Source organism: Squalius cephalus (genome assembly GCF_949319135.1).
Source record: "Squalius cephalus genome assembly, chromosome: 24".
NCBI lineage: Eukaryota > Metazoa > Chordata > Actinopteri > Cypriniformes > Leuciscidae > Squalius > Squalius cephalus.
This window is the reverse complement of record NC_137145.1, coordinates 23,870,647-23,886,755: the sequence shown is the minus strand read 5'-3', so window position 1 is coordinate 23,886,755 and position 16,109 is coordinate 23,870,647. Positions and strand designations below refer to the sequence as shown.

The 16,109-nt window shown below is 36.7% G+C and overlaps 1 protein-coding gene across 2 annotated transcripts; it reads left to right on the top strand.

Moving 5' to 3' along the window:
- The first annotated feature begins 309 nt into the window (after positions 1–309).
- trappc13 (trafficking protein particle complex subunit 13) lies at positions 310–16,085 on the top strand. Of its 2 annotated transcripts, XM_079860440.1 has the most exons (13): positions 310–455; positions 2,749–2,817; positions 5,214–5,313; positions 6,083–6,167; positions 6,257–6,384; positions 7,389–7,461; positions 7,745–7,789; positions 8,164–8,181; positions 12,404–12,537; positions 14,120–14,318; positions 14,400–14,500; positions 14,577–14,724; positions 15,485–16,085. In XM_079860440.1, the coding sequence occupies exons 1-13, from the start codon at positions 410–412 to the stop codon at positions 15,590–15,592; spliced, it is 1,254 nt and encodes a 417-aa protein (XP_079716566.1). In that variant the 5' UTR covers positions 310–409; the 3' UTR covers positions 15,593–16,085. The 2 variants fall into 2 exon arrangements, with proteins under 2 accessions (XP_079716566.1, XP_079716567.1); XM_079860441.1 differs by lacking the exon at positions 8,164–8,181 and having other exon boundaries at positions 15,485–15,886.
- The last annotated feature ends 24 nt before the right edge of the window (positions 16,086–16,109 follow it).

Here is a 16,109-nt window from a genome sequence, read left to right as displayed (position 1 = left end):
TATAATGAATGTATATATGCCACACTATATCCCGTCAATGCATCTCTGAAGTCTAAACTATGGGGTGGGGGAGTGAGAGTGACGATACACAACCAACAAAACAAAACAAAAGTTAATATCTGTGTATAATAAAACAAGTAATCTGAAAGGGGTTTCACTTGCGGACCATGAATTCCTTATTAGCCAGTGATGATTCAGCACTTTACGTCCTATTTGAAGTGTATAGTAACGTGGTAACAGTAAAGAGGTGTTGAACTGCAGCATTATGATGTGCATTTATCACACACACGTCTGTATTTACAGACGCCTGCGGTCGCGCGCTGGTGCCGCTGAAACGCGGTTTGTCCCTCTGCAGTCTCCGTCAGCAGCTGATGTGCAGGTGAAAGGTCAGTCCAGTGCAGCAGACAGGATGGATGTCAACCAGGCAAAACAAGAGCATCTGCTCGCGTTAAAAGGTATTGCGGGGTTCAACCTTGTCTTACTCTAGTAGCGAAAGAGCAGCTGAATGCCTGAACAATGTTGCGTGCTTACTTGTATTCATTCATTCACAAACCCCGCGATCGCCCTGTTAGCTACATGCTAATCACTTCTGCTGAGCCTCAGGTCTAACGTTAACTTACTGCTGCTCACTGGCTTTAGCCCTGTACATGTGTACTACTGTACTAGTGTAAGAGTATGTGTCTGTGTCAGTTTTCTGCTGCTGTGGGAAACTAATGACAGCTGCTGTTCTGTGGCTTCATCAGACACTCAGAGTTCTGTCGTTCATTGATTCTAGTGTTGACACTGAGTCTAGTAACAGAAAAGCTCTCTGAAGTGATGCTTTATTAATCTACTACATAATCTCTTCAGGGTTTACTGTCAAATAACCCTATATCCCTCCATATACACACTATACTTCTTGGCATAATTTTCAGACTGACTAAAATGAAGTAAGAACAATAAATGAATTAATTCGACACAGTTATTTTCAGGTTTGTTCTTTTGGTGTGTTTGGTGTGTTCTCTCTCTCTCTCTCTCTCTCTCTCTCTCTCTCTCTCTCTCTCTCTCTCTCTCTCTCTCTCTCCCCCTCTCTCTCTCTCTCTCTCTCTCTCTCTCTCTCTCTCTCTCTCTCCCTCTCTCTCTCTCTCTCTCTCTCTCTCTCTCATAGCTGGTGGTTTATTTACCTCTTCACAACTTGTCTATGGGAAAGTGTAACTACTGAAACTGGTATAACGTGTGTTTTAAAACAGAGAGCGTATTAAACGGATTAAATCTAGCTTGTGCTCAATAGTCAGACTGAGCTGCTTTAGGTAGAGAACAGAAGGACTCAATGCAGTGTGATATTGCGCTTCAGGACGTGTGCAAGTAGGACAACAAGACTTTATGTTTTGCATAAAGAAAATGAAGCCTTTCTTTTGGAATCATTAAGAATATTTGCATTTATTTTATCAGATCACACTTGGCGATCAAAACAGACTAAGTATACCGCAAAAAAAATTTACAAAATGAATGAAGTTTGTTTCAATAATATTTATTCTTTTTTTTTTGTATTTTGAGGGGATTTCATGTCACAAGACTATATTTACTTCTAAATTATACACCATATAATAATAATAACATATAAAAATATTATTTTCAGTTAATACATTATTTAATAGAAACAGGGCCCTCAGCAAATTCAGGTTTGAGGCCCCGACACACCAGCCATGCTTTACACTCTCTCTCTCTCTCTCTCTCTCTCTCTCTCTCTCTCTCTCTCTCTCTCTCTCTCTCTCTCTCTCTCTCTCTCACACACACACACACACACACACACACACACACACACACACTCTCTCTCTCTCTCTCTCTCTCTCTCTCTCTCTCTCTCTCTCTCTCTCTCTCTCTCTCTCTCTCTCTCTCTCATAGCTGGTGGTTTATTTACCTCTTCACAACTTGTCTATGGTAAAGTGTTACTAAACTCTGTAAATAATCATTCAACCTGATTACCTTTTTATTTCGGATCGCAAAAGAAGAAATTGCTCTTTATTTTCATGTTTTACTTTTTTCCCCATTAATTTCCTATGTTGGTCATTTTTGAATGCTAAGATCAAAAGTGTGACTATTTAGCCTTTTGTAATCGTGTGTGTGTGTGTGTGTGTGTGTGTTCATACATCAAGTGCCACAAAAGTCTCCAAGTTTCATACCATTCTGAGGAAGTAAAAAATGTTCAAAAAATGTTTTGGTCTAATTTACCGATATTGAAGCTTGTTCCACCATGGAATAAAACATGTAAAACTTAATTGTGACTTTTTATCTAACAATTCTTATTTTTTTCTTGCAATTGCAAGTTTTACATTTTGCAATTTATACTTTTTTTCCCCTCAAAATTGCGTGTTGTGATCATGAAATAATTTCACAATGCTTATCAAGTGAAATATTAAAAGATCATCATTTGGTGCTGTATGAAAGTGGTGTGAATTCAGGAATTCAGGGCATACATGGAATAAGACATCTAACTATATATATATATTATTAGCCTTATATTGTAAATATCACTTCATGGCTGTGTTGGTCTTTGGATCAACTGAGCATTTAAAGTTACACAAGAAACTAAGATGGCGAACTGATGGTGGATTCGTGTCTACACATGAGCTGTTACTGTCTGTTACACTGGTCAACCTTAAATACATCTAAACAAAAGCAACTAGACCCTCCAAGAGTTAACTGTACATCATGTGTGTTTGATATACTGAATTATTGTAAAGATTCATGTTATGTTTCTCCCTCCAGTGATGCGGCTGACCAAACCTACACTCTTCACAAACATGCCGGTGACGTGTGAGGACCGAGATCTTCCAGGTACAGTCCAATCACACGAATCAGGAAACATTTGAAGAATACACACATTTTGTGAAATCAGATACTGATTCACTGGGAACGAAATTAATTTCATAATTCACAAATTAATTATTATTGATTGTCTAAAGCAGAGGTACCCAGCTCGACTGCAGTGTCCTTCAAAATAAAAGCTCAAGGGTTTATCTCTTGCAATTGTAGAAATTAGGACAAAAGTATTGTAATTTCAATAGTGTAGCTTAAAGTAAAATAAAATACATTTATTTTACAGTGCATTTCTTTTAAAATATATGGCTATAACTGTCATAGGAATAATAATAAAAATATTATTATTATATTCTAATTGTACCAGCATGAATGCTATATATATATATATATATATATATATATATATATATATATATATATATAAACACACACATATATATATAGTATATAGTTATATATACACTATATCAAAACTAAAAAGAGGTTTGAGTCCCTTTAAAGTTCAGGTGCACATCAGTTCATCAACTTATTTCTTTGTTCGATTTGAACACTGGACACTGGTTGGAGCTCTTCGTTTGAGCTCTTAACCCTCTGGGGTCCTTCGTTTAACAGTCACAGTCAGGACCTTCGGGTCCAAAAGGAGGGCGGGATTAATATATATAAATTAAATCATAATTTTTTTTTTTTACTTGTTTTTTATAATATTTTTTCTTTTCTTTTTTGGTGTTTTGAGGTAATTTTATGATTTATAATTAATATTTATGCAATAATTATGACCCATTTTTTCCCATTGAATATAATATAAATTTTTTATATATATATAATTTTTATTTTATTTTTATTAAAGCTGTATTTCATTTTAGAGTCAAGCCTAGGCCTCATGAAAGCAATTTTTGAAATGAGATGGGTGCCAACTGGTGGTCACACTGAGCATTTTTATCACGCAATAGCACATTTTTACCACTAGTGGATTTACAGCTCTCTGTAGAAAGGCTTGCGAATTCTAGTGATTTTTGCACATATTTGGCAATTTTTTTTTTCAGGTTGTTGATTTTAAAATATAATAACAGATTCTCAAAGACTATTTTTTTTTTTTTTTTTTTTTTTTTTTATGCAAAAAAACTCTGTGTTTTCATATTTTTGACAATTTCCCATTCATTTCCTATGGGGGTCATTTTTGACCAAAGAGCAGAAGTGTGACGACCACTTAGCATGCTTGGATCATGACCTCAATATTTTTTGTGTGTTCACATACCTAATACCATAAAAGTCACCTAGTTTCGTAACATTCCAATGAAGCTGTGATTTTTAAAAATTCAAAACAGATTTTTGTAATCTGAATTTATTAGTGTGAATGTGTATAAAAGTGTGTGTGTGTGTGTGTGTGTGTGTGTGGATGTGTCTGTTTTGCACTCTTGATGTTTTATAGATTCACCCCTTCACTGTTGTGTGCTTTTTTTCTGGATCGTGGCTGATTTGTAGATTGTACGCACAAAAAAACTCTGTATTGTCACATTTTTGCCAATTTCCCATTCATTTCCTATGGGGGTACATTTTGACCTGAAGGTCCTGAGTGTGACTTTTTTTTACAACCACTTAGACTATTCAAATCCTGTCCCCAATTTTTTTGGGTGTTCATATACCAAGTACCAACAAAGTCACCAAATTTCGGACCATTCCGATGAAGCTATGATTTTTTACATTTTTTTATAATCTGGACCCGTTTTTTATAATCCATGGATTTTTTATAATCCATTTGGACCCGAAGGACCCCAGTGCACCCGATTGATGAATTGAATTTTAAAATGTTACACCTAGAGGGACCAGGGTCCACCCGCCACAGTCTCACTCAATCCAGTGGAAAACACTGTAAATACCCTGAAACATTTGTTGTTATAATGCAACACATGAAACCACTGCTGAGTTTCTCTGAAAGCTATTATCAGCCGCCCAGTCTCTGTGCTTTCGCATTACCCAGCGCTCTGAAACGCGATCGCCAGCTCCAGGACCGCGTGTCACGACGACACTTCTGAGTAGCACTTCTATATATAAAAGTGGCTGAAATATGTTCCCCCATTAATCTGCATGAATGAGATTGTAATGTTGCAAACATGAAGTGAACGGAGTTCATCAGACACCATCTCGTGTTATGCTTCTAATTTGTATAAATAGTCAGCTGAATCACGGCTTGCAGATAGTGTTGTTTGGTTGTTATTATTATTCATAATTTGATGACTCGTATACCATTGTTATGTTTTGTCATTCATACGTGTTGGTAAATCATGGCCTGTGACCAACATGTGTGGCCTTCTGGAAAGTCTTGACTATACATAACTAAGGCACAAATAAAAGTCTGTTGATTTAGATGTCAGTCAAGAGGTTTTACAGCTCTGCATATCACATGTCTGCAGGTGATTTGTTTATACGACTCATGAAAGACGACCCGTCTACTGTAAAGGGGGCAGAAACACTCATCCTTGGGGAAATGCTCACACTGCCTCAGAATTTTGGGTAATGTATAGATTTAATGACCTCAAATTTTAGGATTTATTAATGAGTTCATGGCACTTTCCACAAACACGGTACACTTTGGTATCACATGAGTTTTTCATCTATGTTTATATCTATATCATTATTGATATCTATCTATCTATCTATCTATCTATCTATCTATCTATCTATCTATCTATCTATCTATCTGTCTGTCTGTCTGTCTGTCTGTCTGTCTGTCTGTCTGTCTGTCTGTCTGTCTGTCATCTATCTATCTATCTATCTATCTATCTATCTGTCTGTCTGTCTGTCATCTATCTATCTATCTATCTATCTATCTATCTGTCTGTCTGTCTGTCATCTATCTATCTATCTATCTATCTGTCTGTCTGTCTGTCTGTCTGTCATCTATCTGTCTGTCATCTATCTATCTATCTATCTATCTATCTATCTATCTATCTATCTATCTATCTATCTATCTATCTATCTATCTATCTATCTAGCCACTTTATTAGGTTCACCTAATAACCCTTCTCATAAGCTAGTTTTAAACTCATCAAATATCTATAATCCCATCCTAAATCACAGGTAATTTTGACATTTTTGAGGAAAAAAAAACATAATTTTATTTATTTTTGTTGGTAAAATGCTCACACAAACCAAACGAGGTGAAGATCAAGCACCTCAGGTCTTTTTTCTGTGCCCTATAAGTGGAAAGTGCCACATGCCCATTTGAATCCCAAAACTTTCCAGAGATGCGGAAAATGCATTCTCACCATTCCCCGTACAGAAATATTTTCCTTGGCGAGACCTTCTCCAGTTACATCAGCGTGCACAACGACAGCAGCCAAGTGGTCAAAGACATTCTCGTAAAGGTAACGGCTCAGGTGAAGTAATAAAAGCCCAATGAAGTTGTGTTGGTTTTGGTGTCTCGCTACTATCCCACGATTGTCTCTGTTCGCAGGCAGACCTGCAGACCAGCTCCCAGAGGTTAAATCTGTCCGCTTCAAACTCTGCCGTTTCAGAGCTCAAGCCAGAGTCCTGCATTGATGATGTCATCCATCATGAAGTTAAGGAGATCGGGACACACATGTGCGTAACTTCACACTCCAAACATTCCCAGTCTTTTAATGCTGGGTAGCGTTAATATAATGAATCCTCCACAATCTAATGTTGTTAACAAAAAAGTAAAACGATTAAAAGTAGTTTTCGGGAATTTAAATAAAGCTGAAATTAAATGAAATCAAATATAAATATTATTTGAAAAACTTAAACTTAAAAAATAGATTAAAAATTTTGAAATATTAATAAGTAAATAAGTTGAAGTTGAAGTGATAAAATCACTAAAATTAAAACTGAAATAAAAATGATCTGAATGGAAAATACAAATTACAAATACTAAATACAAAATTACTATAACTTAAACGAAAATAAAAATAAAAACGTAAAATAAAGAAAACTAAAAAGATATTTCAAAATTGTAATAAATACTACAATATCTAAAAAATAGTGTTTTCAAAAACGATTAATCGCATCTAACAAAAGATTTTTTATATAATATATGCGTGTATTTGTTACATTTTTATATATATATATATGTGTATAAGTGTCTGTGTGTGTGTGTATATTAGGGTGACCAGACTCCCGAAAAATTTTGGAAAGTCCTGAAATCTAAGATGTTGTCCTGAAACCGGCCCTAATTGTCCCGAAAATTATACTAAAGCAAAGTCTTGAGTAGTTATTGTCTGATAAAACATTAAAAGCTGTGTGTGGAGGTTGAGTCGTCCAGAATCCCCCGCCGGCTGCTCATTGGCTGCAGCATCTTTTTAGTTTCTTTTTTTTAAGTTCTACAAAGAGCTAATTTTCATTCATTCATTCGTTTCGTTGACATGGCTGGTGTACCGGAACCCCAACACACCGCTAAAAAGCAAAAACGTCTCTACGTCCCCCCCCCCCCCCCCCGGTTGCAAAATTGGTTGCAAATGCTGTTGCATGTTCACATTTCTACCATAAATAGATCAAATCCATCAAGAATAAGAGATGTATACAGCTCGCTGTTGTCCTCACCATATTTGTGTCTGATCTTCTGATTCCAGCTTGGTCTGTGCTGTCAGCTACACCACTCAGACTGGAGAGAAGCTGTACTTTAGAAAGTTCTTCAAATTTCAGGTGAGCTCATTTCCTCCTGCTCTGTGATTGGACGCCAGCTCTACGCAAACCATTTTGCACAGAGCCGAGACTTTTAATTTACACTAAAGCTTGACATTTGAACTGGAGCATGAGATCTCATGCTGCTTTACACATCCTGAAAACAGTCCGCAGAGTTGAAGAACTGAAGCTAGGTCATTGAAAGCAGTCTTGAGTTGTGTGATAAATTCAATTTGATATGGATTCTGTTGAAGTAGGATCAAACTGCAGCTCAAACTTCAGTTTTAACTCTATTTTGAACCAGGTTCTCAAGCCTCTAGATGTAAAGACCAAATTCTACAATGCTGAGGTAAGTTTACATTTACCAGTTTGAGCTCCTATGTGTTTTTCCCCCTAATATTTAGAGAATAAATACAAAAGCAAATGACTCACTTATAGTCTCTAGTATTTCCCATGGTCATACTGTTTATCTTCCTCTCTGCACTGCCTCGCAGCTTTTGAAATAATTTATAGTGAGGCTCTGCTTTTTAAGATCCCATTTTATACATTTTCATTTGTTTCATTTGATATCCCTTTTGTAAGTAGTGTGTGTGTGTTTCATTCATAATTCACTGTTTTGTTCACGTTTATGCTGCCTCAAGAAGAAAACTGACATTGTCATTTTCTGGTGCATGTAACCTTCACTTCTCTAATGTTTATTTTTGTGTTTTATTCCTCCATTAGAGTGACCTCAGTTCCGTGGTAATTGTTTTTCTTTCTCATTGCAACTTTTTTTTCAGCATAACCTGTTTCTTTTCTTCTTCTGAGCCTTTGAAACAAGCAAGGGGAAAACATATGAAAAGTATTTTGATATTCAGATAACAGGACAGTACTGAGATGGAAAATACGAGATTATGTTGAGAAATCCAGACCTGTGCTATTAGTAAAAGTTATTTTTCTAATTCATAATTTTTTGCCAAAACCTTTATTTAATTTGTGTTAAATGACACTAAGTTACTGTATTATCGGTTGGCAAGATTTTAGAAAGGCTACGTTACCTACATCAGTAGCCTAAAGAAGGCCTGAATAGCTTTTTGGCTATTGGTTATTACTAAGCAATAACCTGAGAAACCAGGCATTAGCCAAAATGGAAAGTTGTTTCAAAAGGTAGATGGATGGATGGATGGATGGATGGATGGACGGATGGACGGATGGATGGACGGATGGATGGATGGACGGATGGATGGACAGATGGACGGAAAGATGGATGGATAGATCTATGTATAGATAGATAGATAGATAGATACAGATGGATGTATGTATGGATAGATGGATGAATGGCAGATAGATGGATAATGGACGATGGATAGATGGATATTATAGATGGATAGATGATGGAAATAGATGGATATGGATGGATAATGGATATAGAGGATGGATGGATGGATATAGATGGATAAATGGATATAGATGGATGGATATAGATGATATAGATGGATATAGATGGGTAGTTTGAGATAGATGGATATAGATGGGTAGATGGATATAGATGGGTAGATGGATATAGATGATATGGATATAGATGGATATAGATGGATAGATGGAGATAGTTGGATATAGATGGGTAGATGGAGATAGATGGATGTAGATGGATGTAGATGGATGGATGGATAGATTGAGATAGATGAATATGGATATAGATAGATATATGGATGTAGATGGATAGATGGAGATAGATGGATATAGATGGTAGATGGATGGATGATAGATTGAGATAGATGGATATGGATATAGATGGATATAGATGGATAGATTGAGATAGATGGAGATGGATATAGATGGATAGATGGATATAGATGTATATAGATGGATGGATGGATAGATGGAGATAGATGGAGATAGATGGGTAGATGGATATAGATGGGTAGATGGATATAGATGATATGGATATAGATGGATATAGATGGATAGATGGAGATAGTTGGATATAGATGGGTAGATGGAGATAGATGGATGTAGATGGATGTAGATGGATGGATGGATAGATGGAGATAGATGGATGTAGATGGATGGATAGATTGAGATAGATGAATATGGATATAGATAGATATATGGATGTAGATGGATAGATGGAGATAGATGGAGATAGATGGATATAGATGGGTAGATGGATGGATGATAGATTGAGATAGATGGATATGGATATAGATGGATATAGATGGATATAGATGGATAGATTGAGATAGATGGAGATGGATATAGATGGATAGATGGATATAGATGTATATAGATGGATGGATGGATAGATGGAGATAGATGGATATAGATGGGTAGATGGATGGATGATAGATTGAGATAGATGGATATGGATATAGATGGATATGGATATAGATGGATATAGATGGATATAGATGGATAGATTGAGATAGATGGAGATGGATATAGATGGATAGATGGATATAGATGTATATAGATGGATGGATGGATAGATGGAGATAGATGGAGATAGATGGATATAGATGGGTAGATGGATATAGATGGATATAGATGATATGGATATAGATGGATATAGATGGATAGATGGAGATAGTTGGATATAGATGGGTAGATGGAGATAGATGGATGTAGATGGATGTAGATGGATGGATGGATAGATGGAGATAGATGGAGATAGATGGATGTAGATGGATGGATGGATAGATTGAGATAGATGAATATGGATATAGATGGATATAGATGGATGTAGATGGATAGATGGAGATAGATGGAGATAGATGGATGTAGATGGATGGATAGATTGAGATAGATGGATATGGATATAGATGGATATAGATGGATAGATTGAGATAGATGGAGATGGATATAGATGGATAGATGGATATAGATGGATATAGATGGATTGATGGATAGATGGAGATAGATGGAGATAGATGGATAGATGGAGATAGATGGAGATAGATGGATAGATGGAGATAGATGGAGATAGATGCAGCAAAACTGCACATTTTAGAGTGGGCCTTTATTGTGGCCAGCCTAAGGCACACCTGTGCAATAATCATGCTGTCTAATCAGCATCTTGATATGCCACACCTGTGAGGTGGATGGATACTCTCAGCAAATGAGAAGTGCTCACTAATACATATTTAGACAGATTTGTGAACAATATTTGAGAGAAATAGGCCTTTTGTGTACATAGAAAAAGTCTTAGGCCCCGCCCACACTACTGCGTTTTAGTTTAGAAACGGAGAATTAAAACGAATACGATCTCCGTCCACACCAGCGTTTTAGCTGCATATTAGAATTGAATTGAATTTTAAAACGACTGAAAACGCGGATCACGTGACCATTCACCAACACTGGGCATGCGCGTGCCGGTGTAAACACAACTTCCTTGATAAAATTATCCCACCATGCGCTAGTTCTTCCAGGGTTAACCCAAAACTGACGCTCCATGTACGGTCGATACCGCCGCTGCACACGGGAATTGTCACAGATTGCTCGAATAATAGCTTGCCTCCGGCGCATGTAGGCAGTTATAGCATTGTAAAATGCAGAATTTACTTGCACAACAGCTGCTAGCAAAGATATACGCCATGACTGATGACACCCAATCATAGAGCCGAGCGTGAGCCTCTACTACGTCATCGTTTCTAAAGTCCTCCGTTTTGACCCGTCCAGACTAAAACGCCCTCCGGAGATTCAAAACGAAAAACGGGTTGGCAGCGTTTCTAAACTTCTCCGTTTTGGGTCTCCGTTTTTGCCTTTTTAGTGTGGACGGGAGGTGCAAACGTAGCAAAAGGTCTCCGTTTTTAAACGAAAACGCAGTAGTGTGGACGGGGCCTTAGATCTTTGAGTTCAGCTCATGAAAAATGGGGGCAAAAACAAAAGTGTTGCGTTTATAATTTTGTTCAGTAGATGGATGGATATAGATGGATGGATATAGATGGATGGATAAATAGATGGACAGACAGATAGAAAGATCAAACCTCTACAGTAACAACATTTATTTTTACAGTGTTTATTTTTATAAATTAAATCAGTGATAATTGAAAATAGAAAATGTCCTTAAATTTTTTAATTGGCAATCCACATAATCTAATAATAATAATAATAAAGAAATATGTAAACCAAACATTAGATGAGAGAAATATTTTTTGTGTGTTTTCCTTGACTTGTTTCCTCTCAATGCTTTAGCTTCACTGCTCCCTCGCTCACAGTGCTGAACTGAATCAACTCACTCTTTTCCTGAGGCTGGGACAAACTGATGCTTGTTTTCAATCATCTTTATACCAATTGATGTTTTCTTTGACAGATTTAAATAACTTTTGGTTTGAAATTCCAAAAACCACATGTTAACAGTTTTATATCACATTAGTATCAATAATAATGGTGTGATGAGTTAAAAGACTTCTTTAGAGTGACATGATATAGTGTAATTAGTCTAAACTGTTTGATTTCTGGGCTATTGAATGAATCCGGCTTGGCATGGGATCTTTGCTTCATGCTGTATCAATAACAACACTTCTGTCAAACGGTGCTGTTGATCCACAGGCATGAACTAACCTCCAACTCAAGATGACACTACTGGGCAAACAGCTGCTTTATATGCCTCTCTGAAAAAATGCAATAAATTCCACTTAAACTTGTCTGAAGAACTTGATTTGATGGGCCACATTCAAAGACCTTTAAACAACAGTGATTCAATTCAGTGCCATTCACAACCGAAGAGATAGTCCTGTTTATTGTGATATTACTGAATTGTTATTCATTAGTATGCATTAATTCTTTATGTAAAGCCCTTCAAATAAAGAATGGATAAAGTGTATAAAATATTAATTTATATACATACAGTACAATACTGCATGTAATCTGACCAGGGCTGAGTAAAGGCCAACTATGATCGCAATCTCCATTGAACTTGCGACCATAGTTGGCTTTGAGAAACGCACCCCAGATTTGACGTGTTTGACCTTTGACCTTACAGACGGATGAGGTGTTCCTAGAGGCACAGATCCAGAACATCACTACGTCCCCAATGTTCATGGAGAAAGTGTCTCTGGAACCTTCTATGATGTACAACGTGACTGAGCTCAACGCTGTGTCCTCTGCGGACGAGAGGTGAGCCTCACTGTTACTGTTGACGTGTGTTTGTGTTCTACACTACCAGTCACACACTTTGGGGAAGTATATTTATATATTTTTTAAAGAAATTCAAACTTTTATTCAGTAAGGATGCATTAAAAGCGACCATAAAGTGATCTTAATATTTCAAATATTGAACTTGAACTTTCTATTCACCAAAAAAATGTGTATCACAGTTTCCTCAAAATATGAAGCAGCACAACTGATCTCAACAATGACAATAATCAGAAATGTTTCTTGAGCATCAAATCATCATATTAGAATGATTTCTGAAGGATCATGTGACACTGAAGACTGGAGTAATGCTGAAAATTCAGCTTTAATCACTGGAATAAATTAGTTTAACGTGCAGTATATTCACATAGAAAAGTTTTTTTTTTTTTTTTTAATAATTATATTGCACAATATTACTGTTTTTACTGTATTTTTAATCAAATAAATTGATGAACATGAGACTTCTTTCAGAAACATTACCAGTTTTACTCAATTCAAACATTTGAACAGTAATGTAGGTTATAAAAGAATGTATTCGGTTCAATACAATTTTCATGATTGTTTTAATTTGTGACGTGCTGTAGATTGGCACAGAAAATAATGTTGACTTGTATGATGTTGACATTTTGTAAAAACAAATAAAAATCATATTTACAGTTAAAATGCGTACTGTTTCGAACACTTGAGACTAGTGTGACAAAATTACATCCAATCTTTCAACTCTCGCTATTCCAAAAACACAAACCACACAAATCTGCTTTTAAACCCTCTGAAACGTCTCGCCTCATAGACTTCTATTGTAAGTGCATCACTGTAAATGACACGATTGTTTGCTTTGATAAACTGAGGGACATTTCTTTGGTAATTGACAGCATGTCACAGTTGTTATTAATAGAGTTGTTAATAAAGGAATAGTTCACTTCAAACTGAAAATTCTGTCATCATTTACTCACCCTCAAGTTGTTTTAAACCTGTATGAGTTGCTTTCCTCTGTTGAACACAAAAGAAGATATTTTGAAGAATGTCAGTAACCAGACAGTTTATGGACCCCATTGACTTCCATAGTAGGAAAAAAAATACTATGGAAGTCAATGGTGTCCATCAACTGTTTGGTTACTGACATTCTTCAAAATATCTTCTTTTGTGTTCAACAAGCTCATACAGGTTTGAAACAACTTGAGGGTGAGTAAATGATGACATAACTTTAGTTTTTAAGTCAATTTCCTTTAAGCTGTACTGAAACCAGAAGATTCCTGTTAATAGTTGAAACTTTAATGTTCTTTTGTGAAACCTTGTAGAGTTGTGTGGTCACATGAGCAAAATTTGGGCTTCATTTCGTGGACAGAAAAGGCCCATTGTCTATTGTCAAAAGAGTAGTGATGTAAAAAGCACAGCTCGCACTGAAGTCGCTTTCTGTTGGTCAACATGGGGAATTCATGCCACCAACACCAAATTCCCAATCGTGTTCACTTCCTATTGAAATGCCGTTTGCTAAACAGCTGTAAATGTTACAGACATAAGACATTATTGAACTTATGCGCACCGTTTTCTTGGATTTCTGCAGCAAGTCGACGTTTGGGAAGATGTCGTATCTGCAGCCCTTGGACACGAGGCAGTATTTGTACTGTTTGAAGCCCAAGCCAGAGTTTGCGGAGAAGGCCGGGGTCATCAAGGGGGTGACGGTGATCGGCAAACTAGACATTGTGTGGAAAACCAACCTCGGGGAGAGAGGACGTCTTCAGACCAGCCAGCTGCAGAGAATGGTACAGTGCTCAGTCACTATAGTTAATCCAATGATCTACAACACAAATCTGTACGTTACACCTTCAGGCCTTCTCTTCTAGGCTCCTGGTTACGGTGACGTCAGGCTTTCCCTCGAGTTCATCCCAGACACGGTCAACCTAGAGGAGCCCTTCGACATCACCTGTAAAATCACCAACTGCAGGTCAGAGCACGGCTGAGAGCCTGTCAGGTTACACATGAACTCTGTGGGTTTTAACCACTGGTGTTCCCGTTGTCAGTGAGAGGACCATGGATCTGGTTCTGGAGATGTGTAACACGCGCTCCGTCCACTGGTGTGGGGTGTCCGGCAGACAGCTGGGTAAACTCAGCCCCAGCGCCTCGCTGTCCATTCCTCTCAGGCTCCTGTCGTCCGTCCAGGGCTTACAGGTACGCTCCAGCAGGCCTGAGGCGGCATTATGATATTTCAATGGGCTTTTCATTGGATGTATTGCAGAGTCGGGCAAAATTTGCTACTTTAACTCAAATTCAGTTTAGCGATAGCTAGTAATTTGGCATGTAATGCAAGGGGCCAATCATAACAGCAGTCATTTACAGATAGGCTTGTCTTAACCCTCTGGTGCTCTTCGCGTGTCGGTCATATATTACAGATTTTTTTTTTTTTGTCAATGAAATGAATGTACTATATTTTAGTTTGATAATGTTTTTTATTTGATATTTTGTTTTAGGGGATTTTTTTAATACTGAACTATATTTACGCTGTATTTATAATCCATTTATTCACTTTTTGAGCATAGACCTGGAAATTAAATTTCCAGTAAATCGTAAATCTTGAAGTTAATGACTTAAGTTTGATCTATTTTCAAAGACGACACATGGCAGATTATTGATGAAGTGAAAAACGTTTAAAAAAGTGAACTTACAGAAATCATGTTTTACTCTAAAACGAAATCAAAGCCAAAAATCTAAACAAGTGGTGCTCCAAATGTGACATTGATATCTCAAAATAAAGGAGCTTTCCCAAAATTACCAAGATTACCAAGTTTCGTACCATTCCAATGAAGTAAAAAAAAATGTAAAAAAAACAAAACAAATTGACCGAAGAGCACCAGAAATACAGTAGCAAAAATGAAATGAATTATGATGTAGGATCCATGATGCATCTATGTCATTTCTGTTTTTCTTTTAGAGCATATCAGGACTGAGGCTGACGGATACTTTCCTGAAAAGAACGTATGAATATGATGACATCGCACAGGTCTGTGTGGTGTGTCCTTACACGAGTCCAGAGAGTTGAACCCTTGTGGCATTTTGCACTGTCTGTGTCAATGGACCAACTTCCCATCTGTTCTGCATCTATTAATATAACACCTTTTGCTCTTTACCTTTAAGGTTGTTGTTTTAAAATGTCATTTTTTTTAAAGCCCTTAATCATGATTTTAACTGTCAATGTAAATAAAATGTCAATTAAAAATCAGCTGTTAAAACATTTATAAGGTTTGCTATACCAAAGTGTGTTGTTCTGGTGGGCGATAAGCAAATATCATAATGTTTCGCCACAAAGGACGCTGATATCGACAGAATGATTTCAAGACACATTTATTAACATTGTTTTTTGACAAAACATTATACTGCTCTGTGTTTTATAAGCATATTACATAGGCTTCAATCACTCATCTGACTGCAAATATCAGATTATGGAGCATGCAAAAGAAAATTGCAAATGCTGAGATTATGAATATGCTTATTATAGCAACATTTTGTTGTCATTACCAGTGAATAAAATGACTAAACAAACAGATCTGGTGAAGCAG